This window comes from Chelmon rostratus, chromosome 8, assembly GCF_017976325.1.
Source record: "Chelmon rostratus isolate fCheRos1 chromosome 8, fCheRos1.pri, whole genome shotgun sequence".
Taxonomy (NCBI): domain Eukaryota; kingdom Metazoa; phylum Chordata; class Actinopteri; order Chaetodontiformes; family Chaetodontidae; genus Chelmon; species Chelmon rostratus.
Genome location: NC_055665.1, coordinates 17,764,067 through 17,780,235, shown reverse-complemented (window position 1 = coordinate 17,780,235; position 16,169 = coordinate 17,764,067). Strand labels below are relative to the sequence as shown.

Genomic DNA, 16,169 nt, shown 5'->3' with positions numbered 1-16,169 from the left:
CAACAGTGGACACCAGGTCTTAAAAGAAGTTGCTAGTTTCAGTCTGCTTTGATACAGCATGGTTTGTTTTGTTAGTTACAGCCAAATTTAGGGTGAAATAGATGACAGAGCAGGGTATGCAGTAGGGCGTGGCTACTTTGTGATTGACAAGTCGTTACCACTGCATCCTCATTCAAATGTGGTCAGTGTCGGCTCCAAAAAACAAAGATGGCAAGCCCCATAATGCCCATCATCGCCCGCGTGCTTGTAGCGTCCTCATTTGTGTGCATGATACAAACAAAACAGGGACCCACTCGTGAAAACATTGTTCCGTAGTGGTCAAAAAGTCCACTGGTGACCTTTAACACACAGACATGATGCAGATGCATCCATTGTCTTAGCTACCCCTCAGCAAGAAGGTGAATGAGTGCATTTTACATAATGTGAAACTTTTCATTTATAAGAGGAAAAATGACATATTTTATCTGTATGACACAGTCAAAAAGAAACGCAGGCTTAAATTAGTAGAAAAATTACTTTAATCTTCTTAATTTATTGTGGACGATAGAAAATACAACTGAGAAAAAAAAAAACAGCTTATCATCTGTACATTGGCTTTGCTTCATAACAAATGCAACTGTATGCTCTAATTACATATTTCCACCAATCTATGTTGAGGCAGTTCATCAGAAAATATACGCAATCTAACTACAGTATTTACAGGATGAACAACAGTAAAGAAAATGACGGTGCTGCGTGTGTCCGTACGATGAGACGGCAACGGGAAACACAGGAAAGCTCGCACGGCGCCGGCTCCTGAGCGGCGTCTTCACAGCCGTTCTCCAGCCTGTCTGGAGCCGCTTTCAAACTAAAGCCAACGAAACAAGCTGCAAATGACATTTGGCCTCAAGATGAAATATGTACAGTATAAATATGTAAAAAAAAAAAAAAGTGACAAATTTCACTTTGACCAGTGAAAAAAGTTTTCCCGCTGTTCTCGGTGTCAGGACAGTACAGGTGGTTGCAGCTCTGCATGAGCCCCTGAAGCCAAACACATGTCTATGGGAGCTTTTTTTTTTATTGTTGCAGAATCAAGTTTTCTCTTTTCCCGACAGAGTCAGCGTGAGAGAGACCTGCATCTCCTCGCCGGAGAATTCTCTGGGATGCCTGTGTTTACTGAGTCGTAACTCTCCGGAGGTCATCAAATTGATGACAATCAGTAGCAAAACAGATAAAATCATTAAGCCAATCACAGGGAACCAGACTCCCCTTACTTCGCTGCTAACTGGGATAAACAGCAGGGGGCTGCTGCTGGGGTAAGAGCCCTGGATATACAGAGGAGCAAATCTATAATGTCTTCAATGTTTGTCCTAACCAGATAAATGTTCTGAGAGGAGGAAAATGTCGGGTGAAACTCTGTTCAGTTGTTAAACTCAATCAGTGCTCACTATGCTGCACAGTGCTTTTTGACTTGTGGGGTTTGTGGTCAGGGGAAGACAGTGTGCCAGTCTCCGGATGTCTCAGGAACCACTTCCAGGTCCAGTTCAGGCGTTACCTCGACCTGCGCCGCTGCTTCTTCTTGGCTCAGGGACACTTCTTGGATCTGGCCTGCAGGGAGAAAGAGGAAAAACATAACTCACACAAAAGTATTAGTTATATTTCGTTGACCTCTTCAATAGGCCTACTTATTAGACTCTTTGTTTCTATTGTTTTGTTTTTGGGTAACTGTTTGCTCCTGTTTGCTGAGTGCTTGGTCCCTGACAGGCCCATTAGCTCACATTCAGCGAGCAGCAGCAGCAGCTCAGGTTCTGTGTTCAATTTGCCAGAGGCTGTCATGCAAATGACACCATTAGTCAAAAGGCAATCTTCCCCTCCTCACTCCTCCAACATTTGTTTTACATCTCAAATTCTCTCTGTTTGCTGCTCTGAAAACTCCATGTCTGCTGCACAAACTATATAATAAGAGCTGACAGGCGTGGAGTATGCTCATTGTGGGCTGAAAACATAAGCCAGCACATCCAGCTTAAAATAACTTGAGCACAAATCAACAATAAATCCTTCAGACGTGCCTGTTCTGCTGCTGCAGGCCACACACTGAATGGAGTTTTACACTGGGAGTCATTTAATTATCTCCCTTCATTTATGCCGTCTACGTCTGAAACACTTCAAACACATATTCATTAAGTTGCAAGCCCACGAGTGAGCGCCTTCAATCCTCCAGTACTTTTCAGAAGAGAGTCTTCCTTGACAGCATGAACAGCCACATAAAAACAGACAAATCAAACAAATAATGAGGATTCGTTTGGACTTTAAACCATTTTAACATCGTGAACATGGAAAACTGGGAGCTGAGATCTTTTTTTTTTTTTAATACAACTTCATTTGCGGCAAGAAATCCCAGGAAAATACTAATTTGTATATTCCAGGGAAGCAATCATTTAAAAAAACAGTCACAAATTCGGTTGCTAATTAGATACTTCCAGTGTCTCTGCAGGTTCCACTTTGTTTTCAAAGTCTAGCTCATACAAGCACAAAGACAAGGAGTCTACAGTGATGCTATAGAGACATGGATCTATGCTGCCAACATAGCTAAACAACAACAACGATCAAAACACACTGTTACAATCCAAATCGTTGATCGACTCACTTTAAAGGGCCCTGGTCTGCAACCCATAAAGACATTTACGTGACATTATATTGCCTGAAACTGTGCAATTCTTCAAACATTTACTGTTCACCACGGCCACTTGTTCCTGCAGAGGCTTCGAACTGTTTCCAGCTTTTCCAGTGAAAAGATATCGATGGAAATCTTCACCGGCAGGAAGCCAGACCGCTGTGACAAACAATGCGAGTGGTTGTCTTCGATCTACATCAAGGTGCTTTAACAGAGAGGGCTGCGCTCGCCGCCTGTCTGATCTCAGATCCAAACACGGATTTACTGTGTGTGGACACGGCTGGTTTGCGTCAGATTAAAAACTGAGTGACTTTTCCAGGCGTTTAACGGTATTTTACGCATTTATCCGACCTGGAAATCTATGTTTTGATTGCTAAAGGTCTTGCAGGATTTGCGACCTTGTAGAGTCAGGACCTTATTTCCTGTGACGCTACAGAAGTCACTGTTTCAGAGATGACTTCTTAAACTTCCCTCACCCACCCAGCAGGGAGCCCTGAGAGGAGGCTTCTGTGGAACTGGTTTTCAAGTTAAATAAGTAGAACCGACCTACCTGCATAATTTTGTTTGGAATGTTTGAAGGTTAAACAAAGGGGGGCCAAAATCTGACGCATGGCTGCGAGGAAGAAGTAATGACTTAACACTCAGGACGTGCATCTGCTGATGTGAAAGAGGAAGCCGAAGGACCTGTCACCATGGTTTTCCTGCTTTATGATATCACAGAGTCTGCAAGACCGGGGGGGCGTGTGCGTGCATACACATTATTGGTGAGTGTGGGGGTGGCGAGCCTTTGCATAAGGCTCATTCTCAACAGATAATAAGAAGGATCATCAAGTGAAGAGCAGCAGACGCAAAACTTGAGGAGAGATGATTGAAACGTTCCACAGGGGAAGGCAAACACCGCCTCTCTGCAGTCTGAAGTGCTCAAGGGCACCTTTTAATGCACAGTGCCTTGCAATCATAATGTCTGCTGTATGGGAGATGTAGACTGTGTGTGATGGCCATGAGAGACATAGACGCACACACACACATCACAAAGGGGAAGGGGGGAGTTCATAATAAAACGCTTTCTAAACTGGTACTTTTGGAAGAACATCTCCTGAGTGAAAGTGAGCTAGGTTGACAGAGATGATTACTGTCATTGGTGAGTCTGTGTGTGTGCTGGCGTGAGGCCGGTCAGGTGCTCACCGTAGCCATGGGATCTCTTCATGTGGTGTTTCATGTTGCTCTTCTGGGTGAACCTGATGTTGCACACCTCACACTTGAAGGGCTTCTTTCCAGTGTGTTTGACCATGTGGACCTGCAGGGCGCTCTTCTGGTTGAAGGCTTTGTCGCACTGGCTGCACTTGAAGGGCCGCTCGCCTGCATGAAGACACACGCCCGGCAGATGATATATAATCCAGCGATGCTGCATTTCGGATTTCCGTGCATTATAAAAGGTGCTGCCAGACTAACTGTGATACGCAGTGCTGAACTTTGGTCTAAACTTCAGTCTAAATAAACGAACCCATGGTTGAGATTACTGGGCTCTGACAGTATTACTCACAAATGAACCAACCTCTGGTGTTTACGCCTTGTGATAAACTGGCTGTTTGCTAATGAGGAGAGCCGGCATACTTTGTGTGTATCTGGACAATTAAAACGAACATCCATGAGGTGACAGATGAGGGCCAAATTGTCCCTGGTCGACACTGGAATGCTGCATCAAAACTTCCAGCTTTGCACAAAGTCAACTAACCATGGCGACATTCAAGGAGATTACTGTGTTGTTCATTAAAACATGACCGAAAAAAGCAGCAGGGACAAGAGGCTCTATGCTTTCTCTTCAAATTGGGGCTGTAATTAATGATTATTTTATTATAGATCAATCTGACAATTATTTTCTTGATTGGTTTGTCTAAAAAAAAAGCTAGAAAATAGTGAAAATGCAACTTCTAAGGGTCCGAGGCGACATCTTAAAAAGTCTAGTTTTGTCCAACCAACAGTTCAAGCCCAAACAGATGAAAGGAAGACCAACAAATATTCACATTTTGATGCATCGCACCCTGTGATCAGTTCTGTTGGTAGGCGACAGTCTGAACAGTGGCCACGTTAATTTTCTCCTGATTCCCTTTTATTTTTTACCAAATTCTGTGTTTTTTCGTTTTCACTGTTTGAAGTCTGTGCTTTCCAATTGAAGCGCATTTTGTTTCAATGCAACACAACACTGCATGATGTTTGATCAGGACGGCCTGCACATGCAGCTCGGACACAGTGGGTAAATGGGTCTGACGGAGGCTGCTCTCACTCTTCGTGAAGAGTCACTCCTTGTTTAAAAGCTTCACAGAAACAGACAAATCTTTTCGTTTTTTCATGTTTTACAGTTGATTCTGTTTTTATTATCAAATTCTGTGATTCCATCTGTTTTCTGCATCGTGGAAATCAAAGGGAAGGATTTTTTTTTTTTCCCTTGTAACCATTTTCAATTTTGCTTAGAGACAGAAAAACTGGCACTACGATGAGGTGAGATGAATCAGAGTGGAATCGTCCAATCAGAATCTCCCTTAAAAGCATTCAGATGAGTTTATTGAAATGGTAATAGGCCATCAGAACTGATTCATCGTGCAGACTGAGGGCTGATAATCACGTCGTGGCGGTTCGGATGTGGTTTCATGGAGGGTCGAGGCACTCGAGGCATGTAGCTGCTTATTAGCTGCGTCTCTGAATGTATGAATTAGTGAATCTGGCAGGGAAAGCTGATGGCTGCTAGATATCACACATCAGGATCAGGATCCAGTTTTCACCTGCGGATCTTTTTCCACCATGTTGGTGAAAGGACCGTATCAGGACTCTTTGTTGATCTGGACACATTTAACTGACTGAGCAACACACACTCACGATACGCTGGTTCATTTATCTTATTTTATAAACAATTTATAGTATATTTATCTGGTTATTACTGAATGTGTTATCTGTTATGCATGCCCTGTGTGAACGTGCTCCACAGTCCTCTTACCTGTGTGTGTTCGGTTGTGTCTCTCCAGCTGGCTGCGCTTGGCGAAGGCCTTCACACAGGAGGAGCAGTTGAAGACTCTGGGTTTCTGGGAGCTGGGTGACGGGCCTGGCTGGTGCACTCGTTCATGTTCCTGTGGTCAGATCCAAAACAATGTGTTTCACCGTTTACACTCTAGCACACAAAGACCGCCTGCAAGGATTATGCGTGACCGTGTTCTACAACTACGAGGCCATCAACGAAGAATTTCTCTACAAATATTTTTTAAAAAATGTTTCGTCATTTTTCACATTTTTCAAGAAAAAAGGGAAATATTTGCTGGTCCCAGAATCTAAAATGTGAGAACATGATGCTTGTCATTGTCGTGTCTGACAGTAGACTCAGGCCTTGTCCACAAATACACGTATATTTAGCGAAACAAACTTTTTCTCTGCGTTTCTCTCGTTCACACAGAAATAGCGTTTGTTGCTTTGTCTAATGAGCATGTGTGTGACACGGCAGCGATGGCAAAGTACTGGTTAGTTTTAGTTTTATTAGCTATTGTTTGTGTTTTTAAACGACTACCGCCAAAGGAAACTAAGCTCTCAGTGCAGCTCAGAGTGTTCTTCTCTGGTGTTCGACGTTATCGCTGATATAGGCTTTATCGCCACCTGCTGGCCCAGCATGTCATTTTCGAACACTGGGAAATTACAGCGGGCTTGTCATGTTTTTTAACTATTTTATGACATTTTGTACACACATGCACACAAAAAACAACAAGCGATACATTAGGACAATTATCAGCAGATTAATCAATAATGAATATAATCGTTACTCACAGGCCCACCATGTATAGCTCGAGCGACACTAGAGTTTTGAGACTGATATAGATATTTACAACATATAACAGCCCATATTCACTTCTGTATATACAAACATTTTATAATAATCAATTCAATTTGTTTAAGAATTGTGACGAAGACAGAGCAGGCCATTATTTGTGAGCGCTTCATAGTGTAAATAATGTTTGAATTGCGTCATTGTTTCTAAATACGTGCAGATACTGATCAAATAAGCTAAAATCAGGCAACATGTCATCTTAACTTTACTACTATGGTACCATTTCTTTGTCTAAACAAGCAGAGCACAGGTTACAAAAAAGATCATCTTGAAATCTGAATTAGATCAGTTATTAAATTGAAGCAGTCAACTAACAGTGGTTTGGCCTTTCTAGTGTAAAACATGAAAGAAGGAAAAGTCTGAACCCATTAATGTTCCTTGGATGATCACACACCTCACCCCGCTGGTTAGCATACCACTCATTCTTACAAATCAAACTCTCAACGGTGCTACAGTGAACAAACTGTGCCTTTTAGAAACCTTGGGTCACAGTGTTCAGCATCAGTTACGAAATTCACAAAGGACTGAAAGAGCACTGACATGTGCCCAGAATACTGAACCGTATTCAAGACAAAGACCGGACAACACAAAGCAGAGGGCACACAGGAAACTGAATGGAAAAAGGGCAACAATGCTGAGCTGCATCAAGCTCAGGAGGAGATCAGAAAGTCCAGAAGGTGTCTGTGGTCATTGTGGACTAGTGTTTGTCAAAAGCAACTTGGGTCAAGTTCAGAAAATCACTAAAACTTTGAATAAAAAAAAAAAAAAAAACAGGAAGAAAACTCAACTCAAAAAGCTCAAACTCAAACACACAACTAACTGAAAAACAGCTTCTACTGCCGTGTAACTCTCTGCTTCATATCAAGCTACAGCAGCTGGTTAGCTCAGCTTAGCCTAAAACCACTACTGTCCTTACGAGCCAGCGAGCCAGCCGAGCTGTTTGCGTCTTTATGTTACATGTTTATCAATCTCCTCATCTAGCTCTTTGCAAGAAAGCAAACAAGCCTGTTTCCAAAAAGGTTCAACTATTCCCTTCCAATTTGTATTACACATTAAAAAGTTTCACACTGTATAATTTTAACTTATTAAAGTCTTATTATGTGTGTGTGTGTTGTGTCCAACAAAATGCTAGATTGGTGGGGAATTTTAAATGACCAATTAATTGGGAAAGCAAGTCAAAGCTGGAGATGATGTGATTCATCAGAGCAGGCCAACTCAGTTAATCCCCTTCATTTATCTGGCTGTCATGTGGTGGAAAACACTCGGGCCCCCTCCCTCTGAGAGACCACTGATGTTCTCTAGCCCATCTAGCGCGGCCTGCCAAGCACAAACGCCTTCAATGAATTCCAAAACCTTCATCTTAACATTTTTTCCCCCGCATCCCAAATTCTAAAGCCGTGATTTTTTATCATCTAGCTGTAATTAAATGGCAAAATTACTACCCGCAGGCAAAGAGACAAATAACAGCGCTCCCAATTTACCTTTCTCACCGCCGGACATTTTAAAAATCTAAAATCAACATCCAAGTTTCCAGACAAATGAGCACCCAGGGGACCTGAGGATGATGCTTGGACATGTCACCGTGACAACCACCTAATCTCCATGTCATTACTTTTAGGAGAGACAGAGTGAAAGCATATGGCCTTTGCTTAGAAATAAGAAAATTTTGTGAGAGAAGGGTGTGCATATATATATATATATATATATATATATATATATATATGGATATGGATATATACAGAGCCACATCCTCCTTCTCGTCTTTCCTCTTGATCTGAGAGCTCGGGCATTTACGCCTTCGAGTGTCTCAACCACATGAGGAGGATCGTCGAGAGAAGCACACGCAGTTCTCTCGGTTTGAGTGTTGTGTTGTCAAGAGTGACAGTTTGAAGAGTCTATCTGAAATGTCACTTGATGAATTACCTCTATTTTTGCGTCAAACAGTGAGACGTATTTTGCTACTGGTACTCCTTTCCTCACTGGCTCTCTGAGTCTGTTATTTTCCAACCTGAGGTAGAGCCACTTATTGCTTAAACCAAGATTTGTGAGAGCGAGAATTGATTTATTGGTTGTACAAACCTTGGTGAGTTTTAATCATTCACATACAACGTTGAATTCTTCATTAAGTAAGTGGCCACTTTGTTTATAGAGAGGAAGCAGGAGCTGGGTGGATATCAGCATTCAATACAAGCTGTAAGTAGCTTCTATTTAAAGCCGTTTCTCACTGAGCCCGCTGTTTTCACACAAATTCTTACCTTCAGGTGCGTAGCTCGCTTAAAGGCCTTGTTACAGAGGCTGCAGACGTGACAGCGGTCCTTGCCGTGAGCTTGTCTGCAGTGGCATCGCAGCGTGTTGGCATTCTGGCACACCTGGTTGCAGTAGTAACACTGGTTCAGATTATCAGCCTCCATCGGGCCATCCTTGCCACCTTTATGGCCATCGTCAGTAATCTGGATCACACGCAGAGATGAGTGAGTAACATATTTACAAGCACTCACAGAAGCTCATGCCTACACAAGCATTGTGGGAAAATGTCAATTCTGATAATTATTTCCAGGCAACAGGCTTCTTATGCTTGCAATACATGACAGTAGTTTCATGAGACAGGCTTGACTCAAATTGGGCAACGTTTCTGAAAGTGTAAAATGTAGACAGCTCATGGTGAGTATTTCCATGAGATTGATAAATGTGTTTTTTGTATCTTCCAGGCAGCCCCTGAGCTCCATTAATGTTAGTATAAATATCAAATGAGAGACACTTATTTCCTCCAATAGGCAATTCCATCACAGCGAATCACTGTGTTGTCATCTTAAGTGTTTGCTCAATTCATCATTGAGAGTGCCGCCCCTGGACATCTTGAGCAGCACAGCGCACATACAAGACATACGCACTCACGTTGTATCCATTGTCGGACGCTCCGTTGCTGGACTGGGAATGGTGGCTGACCAGTATGACCTGCTGGCCTGAGCTGGCCGGCTGTCCTGACAGCGTTGAGTCATTGAGCACTGCAGGAAATGTCTGACCCTGCAGATCAAAACACACGCTGATCAGACAGCTGACAAACTATGTGTCAAATTCCACTACTAAATGGGTGTTGGTGTGCATCGTTGATGTGTTGGGTTTTTTTTTTTTTACCTGTGTATTGAGGTTTAGAGTGACACCATCCAGCATGCCCTGAGCATCTGCCAGTGTCAGCGTAACACTGCTGTCGTTGGCCACGCCTCCTGGTGACATCACGAGGCTCTGGGATGCAGCAGTATGCGACAGGGTGGTGCTCGGTGGCAGGCTGGAGACTGACAGGTGACAGATAGTTATATTCTCTGATTCATGTGTTTTGCCGTTGCGTTCTTTGCACAACTCGTATACAGGCCAAGAGAACTGAGTGCTGGTGGAAACGGGGTGTTTGCTACCCCGAGAACTCTGGGATTTGCAGTATTAAACCACACTTGCTGCTATCACCAGTAACCATATCAACAAGAACTGACATCTTTAGGATTTATGAATGCAGTAGTTAATGGATTTTTGATATTATGCATTTGCAAATATGACCTAAGAATTACAATTCAATGTTGAACAAAAGTGCCTCTGAAACAATATCAAGATCATAATTTGACACTAAAACCCTTCATTTAAAGCTTTGCACAAATTTCTTCAATAAAATCCTCCCACGCTGCACTGGTATGGTTTCTATGGTTACGGTCCTCAGCGTAAGTTGAACTTTGTGCCAGTGATTGAAGTACTTGGATTGTTGTGATGACATAAAAAAGGGTAGCTGTATTTGCTGAAGCGACTGCAACTAGCTGGCTACCAAAGCCCTTTTGCTCCCCGACTAAAAATAATAACGACATATTCATTAGTTTTGGTCACGGAGGAAATGATATTTGATTTTAACAAAAAGGCCAATATAGGGTGTCATGCAGTTGATCAGTCAAAGGGCAGGTTGAACCACATTTACATGCAGCGAGACAGCAATGCTTCAGTCTAATCGATAAAAGCAGAGATGCTCTGGGTGTCTCTGTAAAGCTGTGGGAATGTTTTCCACTTGAGTTAAGAGAGGAGGGTAATGAATAGAGGGAGATGAGACTGGAAATTTGAACAAAAAACAAATCATGTTGGTCACTTCAATCATAGATCACAGACTGGCCAACACAACTGACAATAATTTACATATAGAGTTTTCAAACTCTTAGTAGAGCCTCTTGATAGATGCACGTACAGTACACATACATTCACACTTCATTCAAGATTAACTTTATCGCACTAAACTGGGTGACAAGCAACACAGATCCCTCACCCCCAGGACGTGAGGGTGAGTGTGTGTCATTTCCAGCCTTCTTTCACGAGACGACGTTCCAAAAATAAAACTATTTCAGGTGTGCTCCATTCTGTCCACAGTGCAGTCTGTTTCTCAGCATGCTACGAACTACTTTGTTGTATATAGCCAGTGCATTTATATTTAAGACTCAGTTCTAACTAGAGATGCAGATTTCAACTAACTCACTGCTAGTTAGCTATAACTGAAAACTTTCTGTGGGATGTTTGGACCAGGGCAAGCCTTACTCGACCATCAAAGTTTATCTAGCAGCTATTTCATCTTAACACGCACTTTGATGACTCCATAGGGGGGGCACACGTGCCGTTTCATGAAAAGGGCATTGATGGAGAGACTGTTTGAGCCGCTCCATCAATGTTTTACCCGGGCATCTATTGTTGGTGCTGCAGGCTAGGACAGCTCCTTTTGAGCCAGGAATTCAAGCTGAAGTTATTCTCATGCGGCGCTCCCTGTTGCGCTGGCTCAGCATGTGAGTGAACTACACACACTCATTCACCTGTCATGTATGGTTTTGTGTTTGAAGAGGATTTACGGCTGTTTTGGTCTCTACTGTTGATCTGTCGTTTCTGACGGACAGGAAAGACTCGTCGTTCAGTCACTTTTATAGAAGGACTTACACCAACGTGTTGTGTTGTTTGTTGAAACCGAGGTTAGACTCGGCCTGCGCGGTGTCTCATTCTTGATGCTGCGTGTTCGGGGTGATCATACATAGTGTGCGCGCTCATTCCCTGAAATCGGTGCCAATCTAATCAGTTCTGCTCCAGCGGGTTACTGTGAATACATTTCCCCAACAGCCTGCTGTGTATCTCCACTTTGTTGCCATACTATTGGCTCAAAGTGGTGGCCCTGAGTCAAGTGGTGTTATGAGTGAGTGGAGCAGGGTCGCTCATGATGGCTTGATGCAGGTCAAGGTTAGCTGTTAGCTGCTCTGTGCATTTATATTAGTGTGTGTCGAACAAAACTGATTGAAAGAGAGGGGTTAGTTTTTCTGTTAAAGTATATAATTTCATCATTTGGTTTTGAATATTCTGTGCAACTGTTCAAAGAAAAGATATCCCTCTAGTCCAGGCATGTCAAGGAGGAGCACACCAGGCCAACCAATCAACATCAAGGGATCACTTAGTTATCAGATGAAGACTGAGATCAGCTGATTAATTGATTCCAGCCAGGTGTGCTCCTCCTTGGTTGGAACGAAAACCTGCAGCCACACGGCCCTTTATGGAATCAGTTTGACATGCCTGCTCTAGTCCCACTGAGATCTTAAGCAAACATATCTGTACTGGTCCTTACCTGCCATTCCAGTGGTGGCAGGGCTCTGAGGTAGGAGGTGGTCGTTGGTGATGGTCAGGGTCGCGCTGGTGGGCTGGCTGTTGAGCGGTGATGCCAGCCTGATGCTGCCGTTCATCTCAGCGCCGTTGGGGTTGCTATGCTGTGCAAGCAGATCCTGACCTGCAGAATAATGGAGAAAAGCAATTTTTAGTTCCAGATGCAAGAAAATTAGCTCTATTTCTGAGATCCATTTCTTTGTTGTTAGGTGTCCTGTGCATCTCCCAGGGATGGTTTAATATACAGGAATGTGGATAAAATGACTTTTGGCATGTTGCTTGGAATCCATTCATTTTGATCCACTGCCGCTAGTTAAAGGAAAAAATCAAGAACTTTTAAAAAATTGGTGCAGTTTCGAGAGAAAGAAAAACAAAAATATGGCCATAGTAAATAACACTGGTTTCCTATTGCCTTTGTCTGAAGGATCTAAATCAAACCATAGTAAATCCATCAGAACACTAAATGAAGTCCAAGTCGTGCCCAGAAGAAATTCACTGACTGCTCTAGTCACGCAGGCAGGAAATGATCTATCTTGACTCAAGTGGGCTCAGAAAAAGTGACACAGCCACAACTTAACCTCTACACAGAGGATACGACATCCATCCCCAGCTGATATGCGACCAGCTGGGGGGTGAGGGCTTTGAGTTGGAGACGATGCATGTAAAAAATGGTTTTTGAAGAAGATGTATCTCTCATAAACTCCAACGCACTGAGGCGTTTAATCTTGACTTGTGCAGGGGCTTCAAAATGAAGGAAACGGCTGAGAGTTATTACTGTGTGTTTTTTTTTTTTTTTCTCTGCCTGCAAACGTGCTCGCCTGAGTGAGAAAATCAATTTATGTGTTGCACATCCTTGAGGGGATTTTTCATTTTACTCATTTGCTTGTTCTTGACAACGTGTGAAAAGACCAGGTTAGGTGTTCACAGTATGTAGATCAGCATTTGTAGGCTTTTTTTTTCCTGATGGACGTGCATTTTATAAAGTGTTCCATGCCTGATATGGTGAGGGTGATCTCCTGAGGGTTTCCTGCTGCAGCGCTGGAGCAGGATGCTGAGGCAAGGGCTTGAGTGAGGCTGGGATTGTTGATGGTCAGCGTGATCTCCTGACCGCTGGTGCCTCCTGCTATCAGCCCAGAGTTGCCCATGACATGGTTTAGGTCCTGAGAACCTGCAGAATCCACGGGAAAGCATAGATCCATTATTCAGAAAAGAGAGTTTGTAGTCAGACATTTTCTCATCGAAGGCCGTCGCACATACCTGCGGCATCCTGCTCAGAGAGGCCGGCCATTGTGACCTGAGCGGGCGTGATGGCAGAGGGCTGCAGGGCCAGGCTGGTGAGCGGGTGGATGACGACGTTGGCGGACACCGAGGGGTCAGCGGTGGACATGAGCTGGCTGCCAGAGTGGGAGACGAGGCCGGTGTCGACGCTCAGGGGTTGAGAGAGGAGGCCGCCTTGTTGTAAAGTCTGCTGGAGGAGGGCAGGGTCAATCTGGAAAAAAAAAAGAGTGCTACTTCAGATGAAAGAGGAAAGGTGACGATGAGGAGGAAAAGGAGAAGGACAGTAGTAGAAATGTACGGGCAAGGCGACTGGTTTTTGAAAAAGTTCTCAGGATTATTCAGGAAAAATCCACACTTTGATACGTTTACTTTTCGACCAATGGTGCGCTCAGAAATGAAAGAAATAGTTAAATCACTGGTTATTATTTTTTCCTGGAGCAAATTTAGACCCATGTATTGAGCTACAATTTATATTTGCCATGCACATGGATGCCACCGTATAACTTCTACACATGCAGCATTGAAAATTAACTTGTAAAGAGAATGATGAAGGCTACTTCTCATCTTTTCCAGCATGTGTTGTAAGAAGTTTCTGAAGATATTAAATACTTGATAAACATCCTTTTGGTTATGTGCAACAGCAATATCAGAGCAGATTCCAATATCCAAGTTTCAGTTAACCATAAACAAACTGAATTGATTCAAACCCCAGTGCACAGCTCAGAAGTGTCCAAAATAAAATTCATTTATTGCTTTTACAGCTGACAGAACAAAACTCATAATGGGCTCCCCATACAACAGCTCTTTTTCATCTCGTTCTGCTGATTGTGGGATTGAGGGATTTCTCCTCCATTAGACAGCTCATTTAGGGCACACACTCTCACTAGACACATTATGACAACAAAATACCCAGTTTGCCACTGCAGAGCGAAGGCTGCAGGATGCCATGCACAAACCATCATTAGCGAACACGGAGCCAATATGACAGAGCAGCTGCAGCAAAAACTCACTCGGTGCCGTTAAAATCATCTGAACCACATCACTGCTGTACAATTAGAGAACACATCTGCACACAAAAACAAACTTTTATTTCTCTGTGACGATTAAGGGTGCAACTAAGATGACCTTCATTAACTCTATACTCTACTCTGCCTAAAACAAAGCTGCTGATACATCAACAAATCCAAAAACCTTTTTGCACAATCTAATCTGTAATTAAGTGCCAAGGTTGGGACAAAATGATAAACACCCCGGGAAAAACGAAAAAAATCGACTTGTTCAGTTGACTTCTGAACAATTAAATGATCAATGCAAGATGCAAAGCCTTGTGATTGAAGGGATGCATTTAAAGGCAGTTTAGCACAAAGAGAGCAAAGAACTGCAACCATTGAAAAATAAATAAATACTACACAAGGAAACTATTCACTTAAACAGTAAATAATCCATTTTTCAAAGCTTGCTTTTTGTAAACAAATTGCACATATTTTGGAAATGTTGAGCTATAAACCAGAGGCGGGCTAAATCATTGTGATAGTCATGCTATATAATGCTAATACTATGCCATGAAACACTTAAAAACATTATACACATATAGTGTTGTCTCTTGCCTCAGGAGCAGCTTTGCACAAAACCACAATGGTTCCAATTTTTGACATACTAATGCATATTTTAGGTTGGCAGTTGTGTCAGTGATGTTTAAACCTCTCGTGTGAAGGTTTGGGTCATGAAATAAACCCATGACAATAGAGGTTACTCCTCCCAACTGCTAGTCCGAACGACACATCAAAATGATTCCATCCCGACGATTCCTCACTGAAAAACAAGCTCAATTTTGTCTAGAAACTCTGCAATGACATCCTTTACTAAGAACTTGATTAGTGGCCAATGTAAAGGGAAGGTGATGACGCACGCGGATAACAACACAGTTACTCAGGAAAAGGTGTCTGTAACCTGTAGTGTGATGTTGTTGATGTTGCTGGTGTCAATGCCAGAGATCTGGACGTTGGGGCACACCAGGCTGGCCGGAGTCAGCTGCAGGTGGATGCCATCCAGGGTGGTCAGGCCATCTGGGAGAGACACAGTCAGGTCTCCTGCGGCTGCCGCACGGACGCACGCACACACACAAACAGACACACACAGTAAGTAATGTTCCAGGCAGCCGAGGGACAGAAAGTACAGCTTTTCATTTCATTTCATTTGATAAAGAAACTGCTGTTCAGCTCAATCAACTGTTCATGTCAGAAATGGATTGGCTGGAAGGTTTCGGCAGATAAATAAGCTCAAAGGCTTATTAGCGGGGCTATGCCAAAAAACTTGACTAAAAAATACTTAACAAAATCAGAGGTACCTTTATGGTACCAGACGGGGATGACCCTGGAGGCAAGTGCATCATTTCACATCTCAGGTCAAAGGCCAGAAGTGAAGGCATGACCTTCACGTGTACCTAACATGCACTGCTACACTCCTGAGCAACCAAAATGTGCTGAATGTTTCTGCTGGTGCAAGAAAACCCCATGAAGTAAGGGTCCTGAATTACTCATGAATAAGTATCACCTAAAGACTGAGACACAACAAAGTAAATCTCGAAATGTATTCAATTTTTTCCCCAGAAGATGAAAGCAGAGGGGTTTTTTGGGAGAGGTTTGCTCGCTGTGAACTATGGACTTCTCTCAAAGATGCATAAAAAACAGAGGGAGCGAGTGAGAGTGTAAA

The 16,169-nt window shown here is 43.0% G+C and overlaps 1 protein-coding gene across 1 annotated transcript in view; it reads right to left on the bottom strand.

Annotated features, from left to right (window-relative positions):
• Window positions 1-973: 973 nt before the first annotated feature.
• The window catches only part of LOC121610185 (zinc finger protein 236-like), a 48,814-nt gene continuing 33,618 nt past the window's right edge, over window positions 974-16,169 (bottom strand). Inside the window, exons 23-32 of the mRNA XM_041942177.1 lie at window positions 15,408-15,553; window positions 13,437-13,668; window positions 13,174-13,347; window positions 12,145-12,303; window positions 9,657-9,814; window positions 9,417-9,545; window positions 8,777-8,971; window positions 5,646-5,775; window positions 3,839-4,012; window positions 974-1,587 (exon numbers count right to left, since the gene is read on the bottom strand). Of these exons, the coding sequence (XP_041798111.1) occupies window positions 1,466-1,587; window positions 3,839-4,012; window positions 5,646-5,775; window positions 8,777-8,971; window positions 9,417-9,545; window positions 9,657-9,814; window positions 12,145-12,303; window positions 13,174-13,347; window positions 13,437-13,668; window positions 15,408-15,553 (1,619 nt within the window). The 3' untranslated portion in view covers window positions 974-1,465. The remainder of the gene's footprint in view (window positions 1,588-3,838; window positions 4,013-5,645; window positions 5,776-8,776; window positions 8,972-9,416; window positions 9,546-9,656; window positions 9,815-12,144; window positions 12,304-13,173; window positions 13,348-13,436; window positions 13,669-15,407; window positions 15,554-16,169) is intronic.